Source organism: Panulirus ornatus, chromosome 34, assembly GCF_036320965.1.
Source record: "Panulirus ornatus isolate Po-2019 chromosome 34, ASM3632096v1, whole genome shotgun sequence".
NCBI lineage: Eukaryota > Metazoa > Arthropoda > Malacostraca > Decapoda > Palinuridae > Panulirus > Panulirus ornatus.
Genome location: NC_092257.1, coordinates 19,584,191 through 19,606,595, shown reverse-complemented (window position 1 = coordinate 19,606,595; position 22,405 = coordinate 19,584,191). Strand labels below are relative to the sequence as shown.

Genomic DNA, 22,405 nt, shown 5'->3' with positions numbered 1-22,405 from the left:
ACGCAATAGATAGAATATTTCTATTTTTCTTATACGTATTCCCCGCGTGTCGTTGAAGGCGACTATAGAGGGGGACAGGAGCAGGAGGCTGGAAACCAAACCCCCTTCCTTGCATTTAACTCTCTAAAAAGGGATAGAAAATATATGTGAATGTGTTCGGTAATAAGATGATGCGACGCTTCGTGAAATAGATATACAGTACAGAATTAGACGCCTCAAACGATGCAAGTGTTGATGGCACAAGCAATGATTTGAACAGTCATATAACTATGGTTACTTTTCCCTATCATAAGAAAGATATTCCTTTATAGAAATGGACTGAAATCTGTCATAAGCAACAATGATTCTCATGGAGGAGCTGGTCACTGTATGTGAGGCCACGGATGCGTATGTTTAATGTTAAAGAGGTCCCGACGGTGTCTTATATAGGATGCGAGGCATGGACTCCTAGATGAAGCATTATGGAGAATAGTAGATGTGCTGGAACCTTAAGGAATAAAGAATATACCCTAGTATACCTTAACACCTTGTATGGTATCAGAACACAGCTAGAAGGGGATTGAGTGAGACTGAAACCCGCACTGAAGGAATTGTTTGCCTCCATTTAGTAAGTGGGGTTGAGGCGCGCCTTCAGCAGCACAGGAGTGGCGTTGGATACTCCTCTGGGTGAGGGGAAACCTCTTGGGAGTGGTGGGAGGGTAGTGATGCAGTGATCACTTATGATCACTAACCACAACCCCGTAAAGCGGCCTCTCATACCCTTACCGGCCCCAAACACTGGAGCTGCTTGCCACAAGCAGCTATTTATACATGTACACAGTGCTTGCACTTGAGATAACATCCACGCTCGCCTGATGCCTCGGCTTGCTTCTTCTATTCTGTCAAAAGTTTAATGCAGTATGATCGTTTTCATGGTATAATTACGACGATTTATCACTGTAAGTGATGCAATCAAAAAAAAATGTGTTTGTATATGTATTTTTTTTTTTTTTTTGGTTTATTTTTATAAAACTTGTTCACAGTTTCTCGCGTCAGCGAGGTAGCGCAAGGAAACAGCCGAAGAAACACCCATCCACTCATATACACACTTATCTACATACACGCCCATACACTTACATATATATAATCAACATTTATATATATATATATATATATATATATATATATATATATATATATATATATATATATATATATATATATATATAATTTATTCTATTATACTTTGTCGCTGTCTTCCGCATTAGCGAGGTAGCGCAAGGAAACAGACGAAAGAATGGCCCAACCCACCCACATACACATGTATATACATACACGTCTACACACGCAAATCTCAACGTATACATATATATACACACACAGACATATGCATATATACACACGTGCATAATTCATACTGTCTGCCCTTGTTCATTCTCGTCGCCACCCCGCCACGCAGGAAATAACAACCCCCTCCACCCGCATGTGCGCGAGGTAGCGCTAGGAAAAGACAACAAAGGACACATTCGTTCACACTCAGTCTCTAGCTGTCATGTATAATGCACCGAAACCACAGCTCCCTTTCCACATCCAGGCCTAACAGAACTTTCCATGGTTTACCCGAGACGCTTCACATTCCCTGGTTCAATCCATTGACAGCACGTCGACCCCGGTATACCAAATCGTTCCAATTCACTCTATTCCTTGCACGCCTTTCACCCTCCTGCATGTTCAGGCCCCGATCACTCAAAATCTTTTTCACTTCATCTTTCCAACTCCAATTTGGTCTCCCACTTCTCCTCGTTCCCTCCACCTCTGACACATATATCCTCTTTGTCAATCTTTCCTCACTCATTCTCTCCACGTGACCAAACCATTTCAAAACACCCTCTTCAGCTCTCTCATCCACACTCATTTTATTACCACACATCTTTCTTACCCTTTCATTACTTACTCGATCAAACCACCTCACATCACATATTGCCCTCAAACATCTCATTTCCACCCTCTTCCGCACAACTCTATCTATAGCCCACGCCTCGCAACCATATATCATTGTTGGAACCACTACTACTTCAAACATACCCATTTTTTGCTTTCCAAGATAACGTTCTCGACTTCCACACATTCTTCAACGCTCCCAGAATTTTCGCACCCTCCCCCACCATATCATTCACTTCCGCTTCCATGGTTCAATCCGCTGCCAAATCCACTCCCAGATATCTAAAACACTTCACTTCTTCCAGTTATTCTCCATTCAAACTTACCTCCCAATTGACTTGGAAAGGATCACAATTTTGCGCATGATCAAGATATTCCTATGAGTCCACGGAGTTAATGAAACACGATAAGTTCCCAAGTGCACTTTCGTGTAATAGTCACATCATCAGGGGAGACACAAGAGAGAAATATAACAGTCAGTTGATATACAACGAAGAGACGTAGCTAGGACGCCGCAATTGCACAATCACCACTGGAGAGAGAAAATAAAAACGGTGAGTACTTTCGTTTATTACATCTTCAGACAGATTAGAGGAGATCTTTATTTTTTTCTTTAAGATCGCCGGACCTCTGCTTGGTCCGACACGGGCCTTTGCCTGTTGGCGGCCCATTCCCTGGTTTCTATGCATGGACTTCTGATATGCAGGCAACTTTTTATGGAGATGATGCTGCTAGTTTCATCTGGGAGGTGGGGGGTATTCACCTATGGTCTTGAGCATGTGTTCCATACTGTTCTTTTGCGTCTCTTGAAGTAGTCAGGCCGCTGGTAGTACATGGTCTTCCTCACTGAAGTCAGGGACTCTTGCGTAGAGACTTTGTGCCACTTCGCAGTCCAGCATGTCGTGTACCAATGGACACGATAACGAACGGCTCCTGACAGTAGACGCAGTCTTTGATGACGCCTTCAATTCTATTTTTTGCCAGCTACATTGGTACCCCAGTCGTAGACGATACAGTTTGATCTAGGGTATTCCTGCTCATACCTCTGTGGTTATATGGTGGCACCAATAATGTGGCCACCATGTACCATTTGGCTGACAGGGATCCGGCATTGTAGGCGTCAAGGTGATTGCTCTTGGTCCTGGCCCTTGGTTGCTGCTTCTTATAGCTGGTGCTTGATTTGTTGGAGGCTCACTGGAACATGCACCTGGATGTTGCTAAAACGTGTAGCTGCTTTAGCTGCCTCATTTGCTGTCGCGTTTTCCTCGATCCGCACGTGGCTGGGGATCCAGTGTATGGTGACGGGGGCGTCCCAGTCGCTGTAGCTCTTGAAGGTGAGCGAGGATGGAGGTGACGAGCTCAACGTTGTCCTTTGGGAGGCTGTGTTGCAGCGCTTGGACTGATGACCTGAAGTCCGTGTGTATTATCAAGGCCTTATTGAGGTCCTTAAAAGCACAGAGGTAGCAGTGAGGCGAGGCTTCACTAACCCCCGTGGAGAGCAGGTGAGCACTAATGATGTGACCTGACATCTGACCTTCCTTACCTTAGCTAGGATTCGTCCTAGCTACGTCTCTTCGTTGTGTTTCAGCTAACTTGTGTTTCTTTCTTGTATCTCCCCTAAGGATGTGATTATTACACGAAAGTGCACTTGGGAACTTATCGTGTTTCATTTTCCTCTTGTACTCATAGGAAAATATATATATATATATATATATATATATATATATATATATATATATATATATATATATATATATATATATATATATATATATATATATTCCTATATTTGTATTTCTATATACATCATTTATCATATTTTGTCGCTGGCTCCCACGTTAGCGAGGTAGCGCAAGGAAACAGACGAAAGAATGGCCCAACCCACCCTCATACACATGTATATACATACACATACACGCACATATACATACCTATACATTTTAACGTATACATACATATACATACACAGACATATACATATATACTCATGTACATATTCATACTTGCTTCCTTCATCCATTCCCGTCGCCATCCAGCCACACATGAAATGGCATCGCCCTCCCCCCACACGCGCTAGGGGTAGCGCTAGAAAAAGACAACAAAGGCCACATTCGTTCACTCTCAGTCTCTAGCTGTCATGTGTAATGCACTGAAACCACAGCTCCGTTTCCACATCTAGGCCCAAAAAAACTTTCCATGGTTTACCCCAGACGCTTCACATGCCCTGGTTCAATCCATTGACAGCACGTCAACCCCGGTATACCACATCGTTCCAATTTACTCTATTCCTTGCGCGCCTTTTACCTTCCTGTATGTTCCGGCCCCGATCGCTCAAAATCTTTTTCACTAAATCCTTCTACCTCAAATTTGGTCTCCCACTTCTCCTCGTTCCCTCCACCTCTGACACGTATATCCTCTTTGTCAATCTCTCCTCACTCTTTGTGACCAAACCATTTCAATACACTCTCTTCGGCTCTTGCAACAACACTCTATTACCACACATCTCTCTTACCCTTTCATTACTTACTCGATCAAACTACCTCACACCCCATATTGTCTTCAAATATCTCATTTCCATCACGTCCACTCGCCTCCGCACAACTCTGTCTATAGCCCACGCCTCGCAACCATATAATATTGTTATAACCACTATTCCTTCAAACATACCCATTTTTACTCTCCGAGATAACGTTTTGGCCTTCCACACATTCTTCAACGTTCCCAGAACCTTCGCCCCGTTCCCCACCCTGTGACTCGCTTCCGCTCTCATGGTTCCATCCGCTGCTAAATTCACTCCCAGATATCTAAAACACTTCACTTTCTCCAATTTTCCCCATTCAAACTTACCTCCCAGTTGACTTGTCCCTCGACCGTACTGAACCTAATAACTTTGCTCTTATTCACATTTACTCTCAGCTTTTCTCTTTCACACACTTTACCAAACCCAGTCACCAACTTCTGCAATTTCTCACCCGAATCAGCCACCAACGATGTATCATCAGCGAACAACAACTGACTCACTTCCCAAGCCCTCTCATCCACAACAGACTGCATACTTGCCCCTCTTTCCAAAACTCTTACATTCACCTCCCTTACAACCCCATCCATAAACAAATTAAACAACCATGGAGACATCACGCATCCCTGCCGCAAACCGACATTCACTGGGAACCAGTCACTTTCCTCTCTTCCTACTCGTACACATGCAGTACACTCTTCATAAAAAGTTTCACTGCTTCTAGCAGCTTGCCTCACACACATTCCACAAAGCATCTCTCTGCTCCCTGTCGTATGCCTTCTCCAGATCCATAAATGCAACATACAAATCCATCTGTTTTTCTAAGTGTTTCTTACACACATTCTTCAAAGCAAACACCTGATCGACATCCTACTCTACCACTTCTGAAACCACACTACTCCTCCCTAATCTGATGCTCTGTACATATGTTCACCATCTCAATCAATACCCACCCACACAATTTTCCAGGAATTCTCAACAAACTTATGCCACTGTATTATGAAGAGCCATTACTCGTACATATACTGTGAGTGAACTTCGGATTATTTCCCAACCTCTGCTGCTGTAAACACCTCTGCTATCTGCAAGAGAGGGGAAACCCTTACGACACATACCACGAAGTGTATATAGTCGGCCTTGAGTAGTGGCGGGTTCGGCGAATGACATGAGGCAACCTCTATGTCCTGACAGTATTATAAGCGGTGGGAGCGCATTTTGTTTTTGGGATTTTCGTCGACGCTTGTCAAAAGGTGTTCAAGATTTTTCGCGACTGGACTGATGGCATTTCATGACCTCCCTCCCCCGGGCAGATGATAGGCCTAATACCCAAATGTTCACCAACTCAGCCATCCTGACGCACAACATTACTCATTGTCACTAACGAGAGCTTTGCTTGGAGACAGCACCGTGACGACCCAAGAACTTGTTACCAAGCGGCTGCTGGGGACGCCCCCAGGAGCCTGATGCAGTGTGTTGCGTGCATCCTTTTTTGACCTGTTCTCACCACAACGTGAATAGGTTACGTAGGGCGACACTATGATGAATATTAGCCTGATGCCTTGTCATGTCGTGTCCCCTACAGATACGAACGGGAAAGACGATCTCTTAAGCTATTCAAGTAGATAATAAAGAGGTAGATTTCATGGGCCTGGGGAGCGTCTGAAGCCTGGGCATCATCCCTGGACTGTGGTATATAACAGCCAGCCAACCGCCGGCCCGCCTACTCCCCGTGCGGCATCCCTACACTATACTGGTTTCTCCCGCCACGACCGCCTTACTCCCGGCTCCGCTGTGGATTGTCACCACACCACCAGCATGATGGTGGTCGTCCTCCTTCTTGCACTGGTTGGTGAGTGTCCCGGATAAGCTTAACCCTTCCTCTGCTTTGACGTACGTCCGCTCAAGGCTGACGGTGTCACTGGGTCAAATTGCTCCCCTGTAAAGTGATCAATTTTTTTTTCCTCTTGCTAACTCTCAATTAGGTTGATTTTCCCTATTAGTCTTAGCCTTACTTCACCTGAACTTTAGCCACCTATAAATAACACTTAGGATTATAGTCTACGAAAGAAGAGAGTTGAGAGTAGATGTGTATGAAATCAAATTCAAAAAGGCAGATTACGTGGAGGTGCGAGTTTATATGGATAAACTTAGAGGAAATGAAGTGCTTTGTGTACCTGGAGGTGGACATAGTACTGTATGGAAATATGGAAGTTGAGCTGAATCATAGGTTGGATAGGGGAGGTTCTGGGAGCACTGAGGAATAGGTGGAAATTAAGGTCATTTTCTTTAAGGGCAAAGATGGACATGCTTAATGGTATAGTAGTCCCGACGGTGTTGTATGGGTGCGAGGCACGGATGAATTTATGTTAGAGATGAAATGTTGGAGGATACTATGAGGTGGAGGAGGGTTGGTCGAGGAGATGAGGACAGGGTAAGAGAGAGGTGTGGTAAAGAGAAGAGTGTGGTTGAGAGAGCTGGAGAAGGGTGTGCTGAAATGGTTTGGACGTATGAAAAGCATAGGCAAGCAGAGGTTAACAAAAAGGGTGAATTTGTCAGTAGCGGAGGGGGAATGCAGAAGGGCAAGACCAAACTGGGGGTGGAAGGATGTAGTGAATATGATTTTGAGTGCTTGCAGGAGGGTGAAAGGCGTGCCTGGGAAAGAGTGAATTGGAGAGATGTGGTATACAGGGACTGAACCAGGGCATAAGAAGGCTTTTGTGGCTTGGTTGTGGATAGGGGGTTGTGGCATTGGATATGCTTGTGGTATTTGGTAGAGATGGTGGTCGTCGTGGTTTTGATGGCGGTGGTGGTCGTGGTGGTAGCAATAATGGTGGTGGGAGTGGTAGTGGTGGTAGAGACAGTGGTAGAAGCAGCAGTGGTGGTAGTGACAGTGGTAGCAGTAGTGGTGGTGGTAGTGACAGTGGTAGCAGTGGTGGTGGTGGTAGTGACAGTGGTAGCAGTAGTGGTGGTGGTAGTGACAGTGGTAGCAGTGGTGGTGGTGGTAGTGACAGTGGTAGCAGTAGTGTTGGTGGTAGTGACAGTGGTAGCAGCAGTGGTGGTGGTAGTGACAGTGGTAGCAGCAGTGGTGGTAGTGACAGTGGTAGCAGCAGTGGTGGTGGTAGTGACAGTGGTAGCAGCAGTGGTGGTAGTGACAGTGGTAATGGATGGTATGATCATATACTGTGTTATCATTGCCACAGGTTCCTGCTGGGGACTCCAACCCAAACTGGAGTACCAGTATCGCTACTATGGACGGGTCGCCTCTGGAGTCCCTTCCGTCAAGAACCAGTTCTCTGGTGCTGGCATCCAGGCTGACGTGACGGTACAGATGTCTGAGGTGCCCGTCATCCTCGTCCAGGTGGGTAACATTGACAGGTCCAGGTGGGTAACATTGACAGGTCCAGGTGGGTAACATTGACAGGTCCAGGTGGGTAACATTGACAGGTCCAGGTGGGTAACGTTGACAGGTCCAGGTGGGTAACATTGACAGGTCCAGGTGGGTAACATTGACAGGTCCAGGTGGGCAGGTCTGACCGACCCAAGTGGGTAAGACTGATGACTCAGATGGTCTGGTGTGGTAACGATACGTTATGACAATGTGTATTATGACCACATGGTCAGCAGACGTTGTCCAGGGGCTTGGATCAAAACCTCATTTTTCCCTTAACCATAAAGGTAATGAGAAAGCAAAGGTGACCACAAGAACCATACAGAGACAGGTCTCCCTACCACAACTAGTGAGATACCTGACTGGTCACAGGTTAATTATATCCTAACCCAGATATGTACAGGACTAGAATACTGTCAGGAAAGGTATGTACAGTAGGTCAATTGTATATATATATATATATATACACCAAGGTTACATATGTAGTTAACGAACATTAGGGAGGCTATAGAACAGATCCCATCCCAGTATTACACATTGAGAACAAGTGTGAAGAAGAAAACACTTTATACTGACGTACTTCTCGTACAAACTTAAGCAAAGGAATTATAAACGTATCATCATATTCCTTTGTACGTTATGGGTAGAGTAATCGCCTGCATGTGAGCCAGCAGGGGACAACCCAAGACACACACACACACACACACACACACACACACACACACACACACACACACACACACACATCAAGAACATTTCCTCATTTCTTTCATCATTTGTCACGACAGATCAGCAACGTTCAGGTGGGAGACATGCACGACGAACTCAAATGCGATCTCCGAAATCCCTTACCCATCGAGTACCATCGACTGGTGGAGGGGGTCGAGCTGCTGGAGACGCCCTTCGTGGTCCATCTAAATGACACAGAGGTAAGAAGCGGAGGGAGAGTGTGTGTGTGTGTGTATATGCAAATGGCCTATATGTGTGTATATCCACTCCAGTGGACCTAATGCCAGCCAGTTGCTAGGTTACCATTAAGCCAGCATCTGTACCATAGAGCCAGCCAGACAGACATGATGATAACAGATTTGCCTGACGCTCCTCATTGCCGCAGGAAGCTGACTACATGGAGGCGCCCGTGGAGCCAACCTGGATCACCAACATCAGGAGATCCATTGTGAACATCTTCCGTGTCGCTCCTCTCCGGGTAAGAGCCACACATCTGACTCGTCCATCTGCTGCAGCAAATGTTTCTATTTTCATTTACACTTAATGTCATATGTCGTTCTCGTGTTTGTTTATCTGGACAAAGACAATACTACAGAAGAAAACATAAACATCAGGACAGAAGCTAATCTTATGACACATCTTGATCATTTATTTCTCTTTCCAGGTAAACTTTGGCATCAGGGGTCAGGAATACCAGAGTCCAACGTTTGGTGTTACTGAGACAACGATGTCTGGACACTGCTTTAACTGGTGAGAGAGAGAGAGAGAGAGAGAGAGAGAGAGAGAGAGAGAGAGAGAGAGAGAGAGAGAGAGAGAATTTATCTTCGCGCTATGAAGTATGATTAAGCAAACTTCTTTTCATTTCTGGACATGTTTCAGTATTACGCTTGATTTTTATATATTCTTGAACTCTCTCACTATCTTCAAGCATATTTTATGCATGGTGTTATTTAGGAACATATCAATACACGTCTCTCATTCATCTTGTCATGATGGACACTGTATCAGCTATTACCTGACGTCATATCTATTGTCTCTGAAGTTTTTCTCCAAAAAATATACTAATGATGGTTATAGGCGTAACGATCGCAATGTTTCATACCTCGTTGGTATATATAGAAAGAATATTTGGATAATCCTTTACTAATTTTTGTAATAATTCTAGAGAACAAGAACCACAGAAGTTCCTTATTGAACATATATGATCATATAACCTGAAGGTATATGATCATATAACCTGAAGTTATATGAGGTACCATCAGGGAGACTTTTGATCCTCAACTTCTCTTCCTTGTGTATTTCCTGAAGAAGGAACATTCAGGATCTCTTACAATATTCACCCGTCTACAGGTACTCTCTCCTGCGACTGCCGGAGGAGGAAGCCGCTCAAAAGAACAAAGAGCAGGAGGCACAGATTGAGGACGACATCCAGAGAGACCAACAGGCCGACAGGTAAGGCAGTCACTGAGACGGTTCAGGGATTTCTCAACAACTTTCATCAAGATAGTGTCACACTTGGGATGAGGTCAGACGTATAAGATAAACCTAAGAAATCTAAGTTATGTGAGATGACGACTACAGGCATCTTAGTGGAGTCGGAGCGAAAGGAGTTGATTTCATTATCGACTTTTGTAAGGTCAATATCGCGTATGTGTGTAGGATGAGCCATACAGATGGTGGTCGGCTGGTGCAAAGTAGAGCGACGAACCACCGGGAGGGAAGTGTTCGGACGTCCACCAGTGGTTGAGTGAAGGATGGATGTTGAGGTACACCAAGTAAGAATTATAGGATACGTTTCAAGTACCGTTGGGCTAACAGCGTCGCTACATTAAGATTTGCCATATGATATACATAAGATACATGTATCGTCAGAGTGATGGAAAGTGTGATTATAAACTATGTCCACCAAGTCAGCTATACATGGAAGATTCAACACATAAGTGCAGTAAGATGCTGTTCATGTGATGTGCATTGTGTATGAAGTTTAGGCTACATATACAGTCTGCAAGAACTGTATCTCCCAGGTAAAGTCTATCAAGTAATGAGCACAAGGAATAATCCTCCAGGTTAGAAATAGTTTTATTATGGCTGTAACGGAGTAGGGTATGCGCATTGTCAGGAAACGCGTGTGATTTAGTGACTCCCGATGACGTACCACCGACGTCATCGGTCACGCCACTGAATCACGGCTTGGGATTGGCCGCCGCTGGACTACTCGAGTGGACCAAGGTGTACGTGGCAGGTGAGGGTGGTGCTGGCATGGACTGCGTCGAGCACAGTTGTCACCCGGCCTTGGAAACTGTAAAGTGTAACCTGAGCTTCTTGATCAAGCGTTGTCTGCCGGAGCTCCAGTCTTTATTTAACCCTCGACAGTCTTCTAGTGTTGTGCTGTTGTTTGACTATCTCCAAAAAATTTGCCTGACATGTTAGATCAGTTAGATCGTCCATGTGAGTGGGATAGGACACTTATAAACCAGAGATTTGTAAGAGTTGAGTGAGAAATGGAAGACTCGTTAAGAGCAGCGCACTATCCATTACCCGGCACGGCCATTAACCTACTGAACACGAGAGTATGATAATAATGCAAGAGGGTAGACGGCCCTTGAGCACGACGGTAAGGTCCTGGGGTTATGATGCAGCGACCATCAGCTCAGACCATAATGGGTCATCGTCCCGTCCTCACGTATGGTCAAAGGCCATACCATCGTGCTGCAGGCCCTCACCGTCGTGGTCATCCATGTCTCAATAAGACCCAGTGTCTCCTTAACGTGTAGAAGGTACAGGGGTGAAGGTCGCATCCAATATGTATAACACATACTTTTGGTTCTAGCTACACAGATGGTAGCAAGACTGGTGGCAGCAAATCTGGCAGAAAGAGCGTGCCTAAAGGGAAGACATCTCACGGAAAGACGTCCCAGACATCTGAGCCAGGGCGTCTCCTCGACATACCCGCCATTAATGACGGTCTCTGGACTATGGTTCGCACTGTAGACTTCAACCTGTGTGAAGATCTTGTGGCACTGAAAGTAAGTTTAATTCAAACATTGTTTTTCATATCTATGTCACTGGTCGGTTTCCTCCATCTTCGCGAGGTAGCGTCAGGCTGACTCCATGAGGGGGGGAAACAAATGCACGTTTGGTTCTTTCTAGGTTATAGCTGTAGGTAGTGATGATACAGGAAGGAAGATTTCCAGCCTCCCTCTCCCACCCTAATTCATGATAATGTTTAACACTTTAAATTGTTTTTTGTTTTACCATTTTACAATTTTAGACAAAAGTATTGCAATTTACCTTAAAGGAGAATCATTTGTCTTTGTTCATCGCATGGTATTATAACAAAGAACATGTCATATGAACATTCAAAGGCCTCATTATCAACACATCCATAGACTTATAGCAATGTTGTCCAAACTTGCTTGCCTATCGTACCCCTTCTTACATTCTTCTACCATTAAGTACCACTATGACTGATTAAACTCAATGTTTGGTATGCAAATCATATTCAAAGTTCACGTCATTTGAGTGCTGGACAATGCATTGTCATTCTGTATACGTAAGGAAAAATACTAACAAGAGAACATAAACTGCCTGAAAATTTCTTGCAACCTGATGTGAAATGTAGGGGTTGATGTTCACTTGAGGATTTTTGCCATTCTGGGCGATGGAGAGGTCACTGCAACTAATAAAGATACGGCTAAAGATGCGTCCAGAACTTTGCTCAAAGTTGTGGAAGTTGATACAGTTTGAAAGATGAAATTCTTTTTTTTTTTTTTTTTCATTATCTCTCACGTACCACCCAGTTTGACCAACACAGGACTATAGGATCAACCCATTGTTGGCCTTACGTTGTCAGATGCAGTAAAACAGTTTCCATTTTCCCAGCAACAACGACAAATGGGCAAGAACTGCCATCTAGTGTAAGGCTAAAGTAAGTACATAGTTGTATTTAGCAATAAGATACTACAAGCAGAGAGATGGTGAACAAATCGTCTTGACTGACCCCTAGGGAAGGAAAACATGGATTGTGACTGTATTGTGATTAGGCTTGTGAGTGTATTGTGATTAGGTTGTGAGTGTATTGTGATTGGGTTGACTATTGTGATTAGGTTGTGACTGTATTGTGATTAGATTGTAACTGTATTGTGATTAGGTTGTGACTGTATTGTTATGGGGTTGTGACTGTATTGTGATTAGGTTGTGACTATTGTGATTGGGGTGACTGTATTGTGATTGGGAAATATAAAGAGAAATGAAATGGTCATCACGCATCTTCCAATGGAGAGGAAGGACGGCTCGCTGGGTCCAACCAGCGATTCCCTTCTGAGGACAGACGAGGGAGCTCAGTGTAGCTGCTCTGGCCTCACAGTTTGTGACATCACACCTCGTTAGTTATGTCACAATCTGATTATGAAGCCGAACAGTTTCATCACCTTATCTTTATCACTAAGAATCCTTTATGATAACAATGATAACTGTTTGCATTTCTTTATCACTAAGAATCCTTTATGATAAGAGAATGATTTAGAATTTGCCATTTTATTCTTGCGCAGCTCCACGGTCATAAGAAGACGGACGAGAGGATAAGCAGATCATCTGTGGGCACCTACTTGCTGCGAGGAGACGAGAATGGCTGGCGTATCGAGCGAGCTGTGGTCGAGGGTTCCGTGTCCGTCTTCGCTGACGCTGCCAAGGAAAATCACGTGGACACCTTCACCAACCAGGTATCTCTCTCTCTCTCTCTCTCTCTCTCTCTCTCTCTCTCTCTCTTTACTACCATCTGGTTATGGGGAGGGTTTGTGACGGATGAGCAGTGAACCAGCTCTTCCATTGCTGTCACGTTCCCCTCCTTGCCCCGAGGTGTGCAGTTTTCATTTTTCCTTTTCTACCTCCACCCGTACGTGGGTTGCTGGCATCCACTCCACACACACACACACTCCATCTTACAGGTGAAACCTGACAACACGTAACTCGCACAAGTTCATTATTCTTAACTCTTATGTTTTCCTGGGGTGATGAGCCCCTCGCGCTAGCCCTGCCATTTGGCAATATATCTCCATAGCTACTCGTAGTTCCACTCTTCTCTGATACATGAAGTGATAAGAAAATGATCATCAGAATGACGTGTTGCCTTGTACATCTTCACAGACACTGGAGCTGAGAGCAGTGAGGATATTACGAGAACAGCTACCTATCGACTATGAACCTCACCACGACTACTCCTGGCAGTACGGAGTTGACCACCGTCTTCCAGACACATTGGTAAGCTCACTTCTCATGTAGCAGATAGACAGAGGGATGGATAAACAGAAAGATAGATAGATAAATGGACAAATATAGATATATAGAAAGATAAATAAACAGTCGGCCAGCTTCTTGCAGAGAGATAGATGGACAGTAATTTATAGAGAACAAGGAAGTTAGATAGGCGAATAGTTATACTGTTCTATGTTGAAGGCTCCAGTCATGGACAGAAGTCCACATAGGGCCTTGCCTTATTTGAATTAGAGAGAATTATGAAATGGAATAAAAAACAAAGGAAGGTATAAATACATACACAAATTTGAATATATTAATGGCTGTGAGTATAAGTATAGACCTTTTTGAATAGATATAGATGGACAGAATTGAAAAAAAAATAGGTATTCATAGATATAAACCTATATGTAGAAAGATAAGGAATTGGTGTATGTGGGTGTATATATGTAAGTTTGCGTTCATGTATGTGTGAATGTGTATTGGCTTATATTTGAAATTTCTTTTTTTGGGGGGTAGGGTTTAGTGTATGATTATAATTTCTTACAAGCCTTGTTATTCTTTGCGAACTTCAGGATGACGTGGAAACTCACCCGAGCATCGAGCAGGTGGTGACGGGCGTCACCCTGACGGAGGGCATGGTCAGTCAAGCTAAGGTAAGTACTATGGTCATCTCTGGCCACTCCAGTAGAGGTTTTTGCCTCTTCCAGTGATCATAACAATGATAGGAGAAAATTATTTATTCATTTTTTTTTTTTATTGTACTTGGTCACTTGTCTCCTGCGTTAGCGAGGTAGCGCAAGGAAACGGACGAAAGAATGGCCCAACCCACCCACATACACATGTATATACATAGACGCCCACACACGCACGTATACATACCTATACATATACATACATATATATACACAGACATATACATATATACACATGTATATATCCATACTTGCTGCCTTACTCCATTCCTGTCGCCACCCCGCCACACGTGAAAATATATATTGTTTTTATACTTGTTCGTAGTTTCCTGCGTTAACCAATTGCCTCATCTGTTTACATCTATTCTAGGTGTCATGTATAATGCACCGATATCGCAACCCCCAATCCACAGTTAGGCCACAAAGTCCTTTCCATGGTTTTCTTTGACCTTTTCATATGTCATGGTTCGGTTTTTCACAACATGTCGCTCCCAGTGTGCCACATAGCTCTAATTCACTTTATCCCGTGCACGCCTAACACCCTCCGGCATCTTCAGTCTCCAAGCAATTAAAATCTTTTCTTTACTGTACTTCCATATCTAGTTCTACCCCCCCCCTCCTCCTCTCCATGTCCCCTCCACTTTTTTGTTGACCTCTGCTCACTCCTCCTCTCTCTATGTACACATTATTTCAGTACGATATCATCAGCTCTTTCAAGCGTACTCTCCTTACCACCACACATCTCTTACTCTGATGAGGTGGATTGTCTCCACGAAACACGTAATGCCATGGGGGCTGGAAATCCTCCCCTCCAGTTTTCAATTTTCCAAAAGAAGGGACAGAGAAGGGGGCCAAGTGAGGACATTCCCTCTAAGGCTCAGTCCTCTGTTCTTAACGCTACCTTGCTAGTGCAGGAAATGGCGAATATGTATGTTGTCTTTTCCTAGCGCTACCTCGCGCAGATGCGGGGGGAGGGGGTTCTCATTTCATGTGTGGCGGGGTGGCAACGGGAATGAATAAGGGCTGACAGTATGAATTATGTGCATGCGTATATATGTATATGTCTTTGTGTGTATATATATATATATGTATATATATATATATATATATATATATATATATATATATATATATATATATATATATATATACACGTCCACACACGCAAATATACATACCTATACATCTCAATGTACACATATACATACGCACACAGACACACACACACACATACACATGTACATAATTCACACTGTCTGCCCCTACTCATTCCCATCGCCACCCCGCCACCCCGCCACACACGGAATAACATCCCTCTCCCCCCTCATGTGTGCGAGGTAGCGCTAGGAAAAGACAACAAAGGACACATTCGTTCACACTCAGTCTCCAGCTGTCATGTAATAATGCCCGAAACCACAGCTCCCTCTCCACATCCAGGCCCCACAGAACCTTCTACGGCCTACCCCAGACGCTTCACATACCTTGATTCAATCCATTGACAGCACGTCGACCCCGGTATACCACATCGATCCAATTCACTCTATTCCTTGCACGCCTTTCACCCTCCTGCATGTTCAGGCCCCGATCACTCAAAATCTTTTTCACTCCATCTTTGCACCTCCAATTTGGTCTCCCACTTCTCCTTGTTCCCTCCATCTCTGACAAATATATCCTCATGGTCCATCTTTCCTCACTCATTCTCTCCATGTGACCAAACCATTTCAAAAGCCTCTTCTGCTCTCTCATCCACACTCTTTTTATTACCACACATCTCTTACCCTAATATTACTTAAATCGATCAAACCATCTCACACCACATATTGTCCTCAAACATCTCATTTCCAGCACATCCACCCTCCTGCGCACAACTCTATCCATAGCCCACGCCTCGCAACTATACAACATTGTTGGAACCACTATTCCTTCAAACATAAACATTTTTGCTTTCCGAGATAATGTTCTCGACTTCCACATATTCTTCAAGGCTCCCAGAATTCTCGCCCCCTCCCTCACCCTATGATTCACTTCCGCTTCCATGGTTCCATCCGCTGCCAGATACACTCCCAAATATCTAAAACACTTCACTTCCTCCAGTTTTTCTCCATTCAAACTTACTTCCCAATTGACTTGACCCTCAACCCTACTGTACCTAATAACCTTGCTCTTACATTTACTCTCAACTTTCTTCTTTCACACACTTTACCAAACTCGGTCACCAGCTTCTGCAGTTTCTCACATGAATCAGCCACCAGCGGTGTATCATCAGCGAACAACAACTGACTCACTTCCCCAAGCTCTCTCATCCACAACAGACTGCATACTTTCCCCTCTTTCCAAAACTCTTGCATTCACCTCCCTAACAACCCCATCCATAAACAAATTAAACAACCATGGAGACATCACACACCCCTGCCGCAAACCTACATTCACTGAGAACCAATCACTTTGCTCTCTTCCTACACGTACACATGTCTTACATCCTTGATAAAAACTTTTCACTGCTTCTAACAACTTGCCTCCCACACCATATATATATGTATATGTATATTCTTATGAGTCCATAGGTAAAATGAAAAACGATAAGTCCCCAAGTGCAATTTCGTGTAATAATCACATCATCAGGGGAGACATAAGAGAGAAATATAACAGTCAGTTTATATACAACGAAGAGACGTAGTTAGGACGCCATTTGGTAAACATGCTATTGTCCAAGACAATATATATATATATATATATATATATATATATATATATATATATATATATATATATATATATATATATTATTCTATTTCCATCTTAACATAGTTGATCATCTTTCCAGCTGTATATCACAGAGCAACTTGAATCTACAATCTCGCACCTGACCCCCAAACTCCACATTGGAACTACAGTGTCAGAGAGTATCGGGAGAATCGCCGATGCCGTAGGACTTTTAAGTCTGCAGGAGATCAAGCACCTAGAAGACTTGATACCTCAGGATGACCCACACCATGGAGAGAAGATGTAGGTTAACCTCTCTGTCTCACACACACACACAGACCACACATACCACACACACACAAAAGGTGTACAGAACTTTTATTGTATAAGAGTAGTGAGGCAATGTGAACAGCATACAGAAGTTTAAGAAAATACTATGACAGGAGAAAGTGTAAGAGATGGGGCGGCGGGCAAGAGTGCTGAACTCCCTCTCTCTGCACAGTATGAGTAAGTAATTAAGCACACACATGTACGCTAGGAACCCGGCTCAAAGGCAACCCCCTCTCTTCATCCTTGCCCACTGAGGCTAGCCCTATACGTGGGCACATGGCGTAAGCTGGGGTTAGCTGTAAAAATAAGCTTAAGCTTGGCATGGTTAAGAGACAGAGCAACACAGATGAAAGAGCTTCTCCCCATAAACACAGTGTGTGGTAAATATATACACTAGAATCATACAGTGAACGCTGGGCTGAGCAGATGGGCACAGTCGCCAACGAAGACTCGTTGAAGAAGTCTGGTGTAGAGTACAGTTGAGAGCGTAAGATATATCATATTACAAGTGCGTAACAGTCGTGCTCATTTCGTAGACACTATCCTAAACTTTCCATGAGTAGGGATGCAGTCTTGAGTGGGTCTGTTACGAACGGTTAGGTAGGTTCGTTCGTGTAACTGACGAATGTAAGCAAAGATGACACGTATCAGGGAAATTTGTGGAACGGGATGAGGCTGAGGTACAACGGACTGATGGTAATCATCAAGAGAAACTCTGGAAAGGAAACCATTTAGGAATGGGAGTGAGGGGCCGCAAGCAACAGCTGATACTAAAGAGAAAAGGTAATTAACTAGTGTTTAGTGCGGAGGATGATGAGTAAAGGGAGTTGATGAGAGAGTATAAAATGAGGAGAGAGAGAACGGGTAATAGTGTGGGTAAAGTGAGGAAGATTGAGAGTGAAGTTGTGGAGTAAAGTCCTGCAATGTTAGATAGGTTAAGGTGAGACTCCATAGCAAACTACAAGAGCTGGAGGGAACACTGGGCAGCACACATCATGCAGTGTGGGTGGTGAACAACTGGAGGTCGGACGTCTGCTGCAGCAGAGGAAGGAAGCGGCAACACCAAAAAGTTTAGAAATGACGACGAAGGTGATCCTAACGATCGCGAACATAGTTAGGAATGCCGGTGGCAGATGAAGTCGGGTGGTATTTAGGCTGGAGAAGCAGGAGACGAAAGAGAGGGAGAAGAAAATGGCCAAGATTCTGACACTGTGGAAGGATAACTTGCTTGGCGTCTCGGAAGAGTTGAACTGTGACAAAGATGTTATTGAGAACTAACAAGGTCATAGCTAGGACTAGCATAGGGATACTGAAATAAACTAAGGGACTAGAACAAGGGCAAGACTAGCTAGGTCTATCAAAGTGACACTGCGATCAACTTGTAGAATATAACAAAGGAAAACGTTAGTCCTACTACTGAAGATGATGTTTGGTGTTGACCACGTGGGCAATGTTATGAATTGGGCAGAATTTATGAAAGGCAGTTAGATTTTCGATTTAACCTTCAAGCATCAGGAAATGTTATGGAGAGAATTTTACGACGGTTACATGAGATGATTATGGAGGAGTTGTGTTGTTAACTGTGGTATAGGGGCAGTGCACAGTGTTGATAACTGTGGTATAGGGGCAGTGTACAGTGTTGTTAACTGGTATAGGGGCAGTGCACAGTGTTGTTAACTGGTATAGGGACAGTGCACAGTGTTGTTAACTGTGGTGTGGTATAGGGGCAGTGTACAGTGTTGATAACTGTGGTATAGGGGCAGTGTACAGTGTTGATAACTGTGGTATAGGGGCAGTGTACAGTGTTGATAACTGTGGTATAGGGGCAGTGTACAGTGTTGATAACTGTGGTATAGGGGCATAAGGTGTAAGGTGGTAGTTGTTTGCTAACACGGCACTGGTGGCTTTACTCTCTTGATAATAATGCTTTATCTTTCTACACCATATGTTTCTTCCCATACCATATATTCGTATCGATTTCCAAAAAGCATCTCTGTCAGCTTTATCATGCGCTCCCTGTAGACAAACTCCTTCAATTTCTCAAAGCATCGCTCACGTACGTTCTTCAAAATAAACACCTGACCCACACATTCTCCGCCACTCCTGAAAGCACATTATTCCTCCCCAGTTTGATGTTTTGTCTTTACACCTTCACCCACTCCTCTCCCATCCAACTTAGCAAGTACATTCAATCAACTTCATCCTTCGTCTCTCTTGTCTTCATACAATGTCACGTAAATGCATTCGAGTAGACAATAACCAGACATCATCATTTGCTAACAACACTTTGATCTTTTCAGAAACATCCTTTATCAGGCGTATGTCGTAGCAGGAACCGGGCCTTCGATAACTTACTTAATAGAAAAAATGAGCGACTACCCGTTCAGAGAAAGGCATTCTGACATCCTATCCACGTTGTTCGTTAATGCTGAAGACACCATGAAAAATCCTCTCATCATTCAAAAAATTACGGTGAGCTTTCTTATCATTCCCCTCCTCCTCCTCCCCACTTTCTTTCTTGGACAACCATGACGAGTCTTGTGTATGATATTATGCACATTTATCAGTACAATGTGGAGACGCAGGAAGAAGTGACGTAACGAGAATATATTTTCATGCTTCTTTCGCCACCGTAGGAGCTTGTGCTGAACTTACCTTGGGATGGTGTGGATCAATATCTCAAGCCTCTTGGTCTAATGTCCGTCGCCAAGTTAGCCAACAAGTTTTGCTTGAACGCTGGAAGGCGGGAGACGTTCGGCAGCAACACCTGCGACCCTCACCACGTATGCAACGCAGATCAGATCATCGAAGTCCTCCTCCCAGCGCTCATCCAGGGAGTCCAGGTATGTTGGCTCTGGCTCACGTCTAATCTGCTTCCATCACAAAAGAGACATATTGCACTACAGGATCAAGGAGACCTGTCCTGTCATTGCGTCAGTGTCACGAATTTACATGGGCAGTAAAAGGAAGTCTATATCTGCCCTTGTGCGTAGGTTTCCGTCCAGATGGCTGCAGATAAGGGTATGATAATCAGTTTCATCATTACTTGGAAGGGACAGGTGTTAGGAAGGGAAGACCTAGAGTTGAATGAAGTGTTTTCTGGGGAGAGTTGCCGCAACCATCAAGGGTCATACGTCGTTAAGCCCTTGATCACGAGGTTACGAACCCTTGGGGTATAATGACCTGGCATTCCACATGACTCTTAAAGGGTCAAGACAAAGGCCAGGTCATTGTGGCCAAAGGGTCGTAAGGCAATGCTGGCGCGTCGCAATGTCGTGCTAGAGGCTGATCGGTTAAGCATCTTGCACCAAGCAGGCGGCTGAAGATCAAGGCGTGAATGTGGTCCCTGATGCTTGACTGGGACGACAGTGTCCAAGGAGATAGAAAGGCTTTGGATGGGCGCCTGCTGGAGAGCACTTGGGATGTGGGGAGATGAAGAGTAACTATCATCCGAAGGTAACATCATGTGTTTGGTTATTTCCAGGCTGAGGAGGAGCCCGTGTGGAAACGCATAATGTATCTTCAAGCTCTTGCCAACTTGGGAGCCCCACAGAGCATCGCCACCCTCAAACATATCATTTATGGTGACAGGGAATCGCACATCGGTGTACGGATCAACGCTATAATGGGTTTGAGTCCCACGTACATGCCCAGAACAGTGTACAATACCGTAAGTTTATATAGCCATCTGATTGTCATTTACCTTCAAGTATTGTCATATATATATATATATATATATATATATATATATATATATATATATATATATATATATATTATCCCTGGGGATAGGGGAGAAAGAATACTTCCCACGTATTCTCTGCATGTTGTAGAAGACGACTAAAAGAGGAGGGAGCTGGGGGGCTGGAAATCCTCCCCTCTCGTTTTTAATTTTCCAAAAGAAGGAACAGAGAAGGGCGCCAATCGAGGATATTCCCTCAAAGGCTCAGTCCTTTGTTCTTAATGCTACCTCGCTAATGCGGGAAATGGCGAATAGTATGAAAAAAGATATATATATATATATATATATATATATATATATATATATTTTTTTTTTTTTTTTTCAAAACTCGCCATTTTCCCCGTTAGCGAGGTAGCGTTAAGAAAAGAGAACTGCGCCTAAGAGGGCAAATCCTCACTTGGCGCCCTTCTCTGTTCCTTTTTTTGGAAAAGAAAAGACTGGAGGAGAGGATTAACAGCCCCCCAGCTCCCTCTACCCGAGGATATGATATATATATATATATATATATATATATATATATATATATATATATATATATATATATATATATATATATCATACAAACCTCCAACAGCCAGGCTCGAACCCGGGACCCCTGTATGGCAGGTGGAAGCGCTACAATTACGCTAAGATCGATCATAGCCTAGCCATGCAGGGGGCCCGGATCATAGCCTAGCAGTAGTACTCTCGCCTGCCATGTAGGGGGATCCCGGGTTCGAGCCTGGCTGTTGGAGGTTTGTAACATTCCTCTGTCGTTGTGTGACCATATAATGGAGAGTCATTGCTTAAAGGATGCACAATATTCCTTCCCATAAGATTAAAAGCATTTCGTTTCTTCAGGTGTTCATGCTCTTGAGTCCAATATTTGACAACGTGGCCGAGCACAGTCATATTCGTAATATGGCTTTCTTAGTGATGTCCATGTGGGAATCGCGCATCACTTGGTGGCAACGTGTGGCTACCTCTACCTGGCACGAGCCTTCATCTCAAGTGGCTAGCTTTGTCAGCACTGCTATAACCTCTCTCGCTCGTGGTAAAGGATCCATGTAAGTCCCCCAGCTTATTGAAGTCTTCTTCCTCATCATCAGATCTAAATGGTGCGTGGAACTTAACCTTTTCTATCATCA

At 44.0% G+C, this 22,405-nt stretch overlaps 1 protein-coding gene across 1 annotated transcript in view; it reads left to right on the top strand.

The window, feature by feature from the left end:
- Positions 1–6,162: 6,162 nt before the first annotated feature.
- LOC139759973 (hemolymph clottable protein-like) overlaps positions 6,163–22,405 on the top strand; it is a 48,468-nt gene continuing 32,225 nt past the window's right edge. The window contains exons 1-15 of the mRNA XM_071682693.1: positions 6,163–6,287; positions 7,639–7,796; positions 8,615–8,755; positions 8,941–9,033; positions 9,220–9,305; positions 9,906–10,007; positions 11,386–11,581; positions 13,106–13,276; positions 13,701–13,814; positions 14,384–14,464; positions 17,328–17,509; positions 19,837–20,008; positions 20,173–20,379; positions 21,021–21,206; positions 22,119–22,324. Of these exons, the coding sequence (XP_071538794.1) occupies positions 6,254–6,287; positions 7,639–7,796; positions 8,615–8,755; positions 8,941–9,033; positions 9,220–9,305; positions 9,906–10,007; positions 11,386–11,581; positions 13,106–13,276; positions 13,701–13,814; positions 14,384–14,464; positions 17,328–17,509; positions 19,837–20,008; positions 20,173–20,379; positions 21,021–21,206; positions 22,119–22,324 (2,129 nt within the window). The 5' untranslated portion in view covers positions 6,163–6,253. The remainder of the gene's footprint in view (positions 6,288–7,638; positions 7,797–8,614; positions 8,756–8,940; positions 9,034–9,219; positions 9,306–9,905; positions 10,008–11,385; positions 11,582–13,105; positions 13,277–13,700; positions 13,815–14,383; positions 14,465–17,327; positions 17,510–19,836; positions 20,009–20,172; positions 20,380–21,020; positions 21,207–22,118; positions 22,325–22,405) is intronic.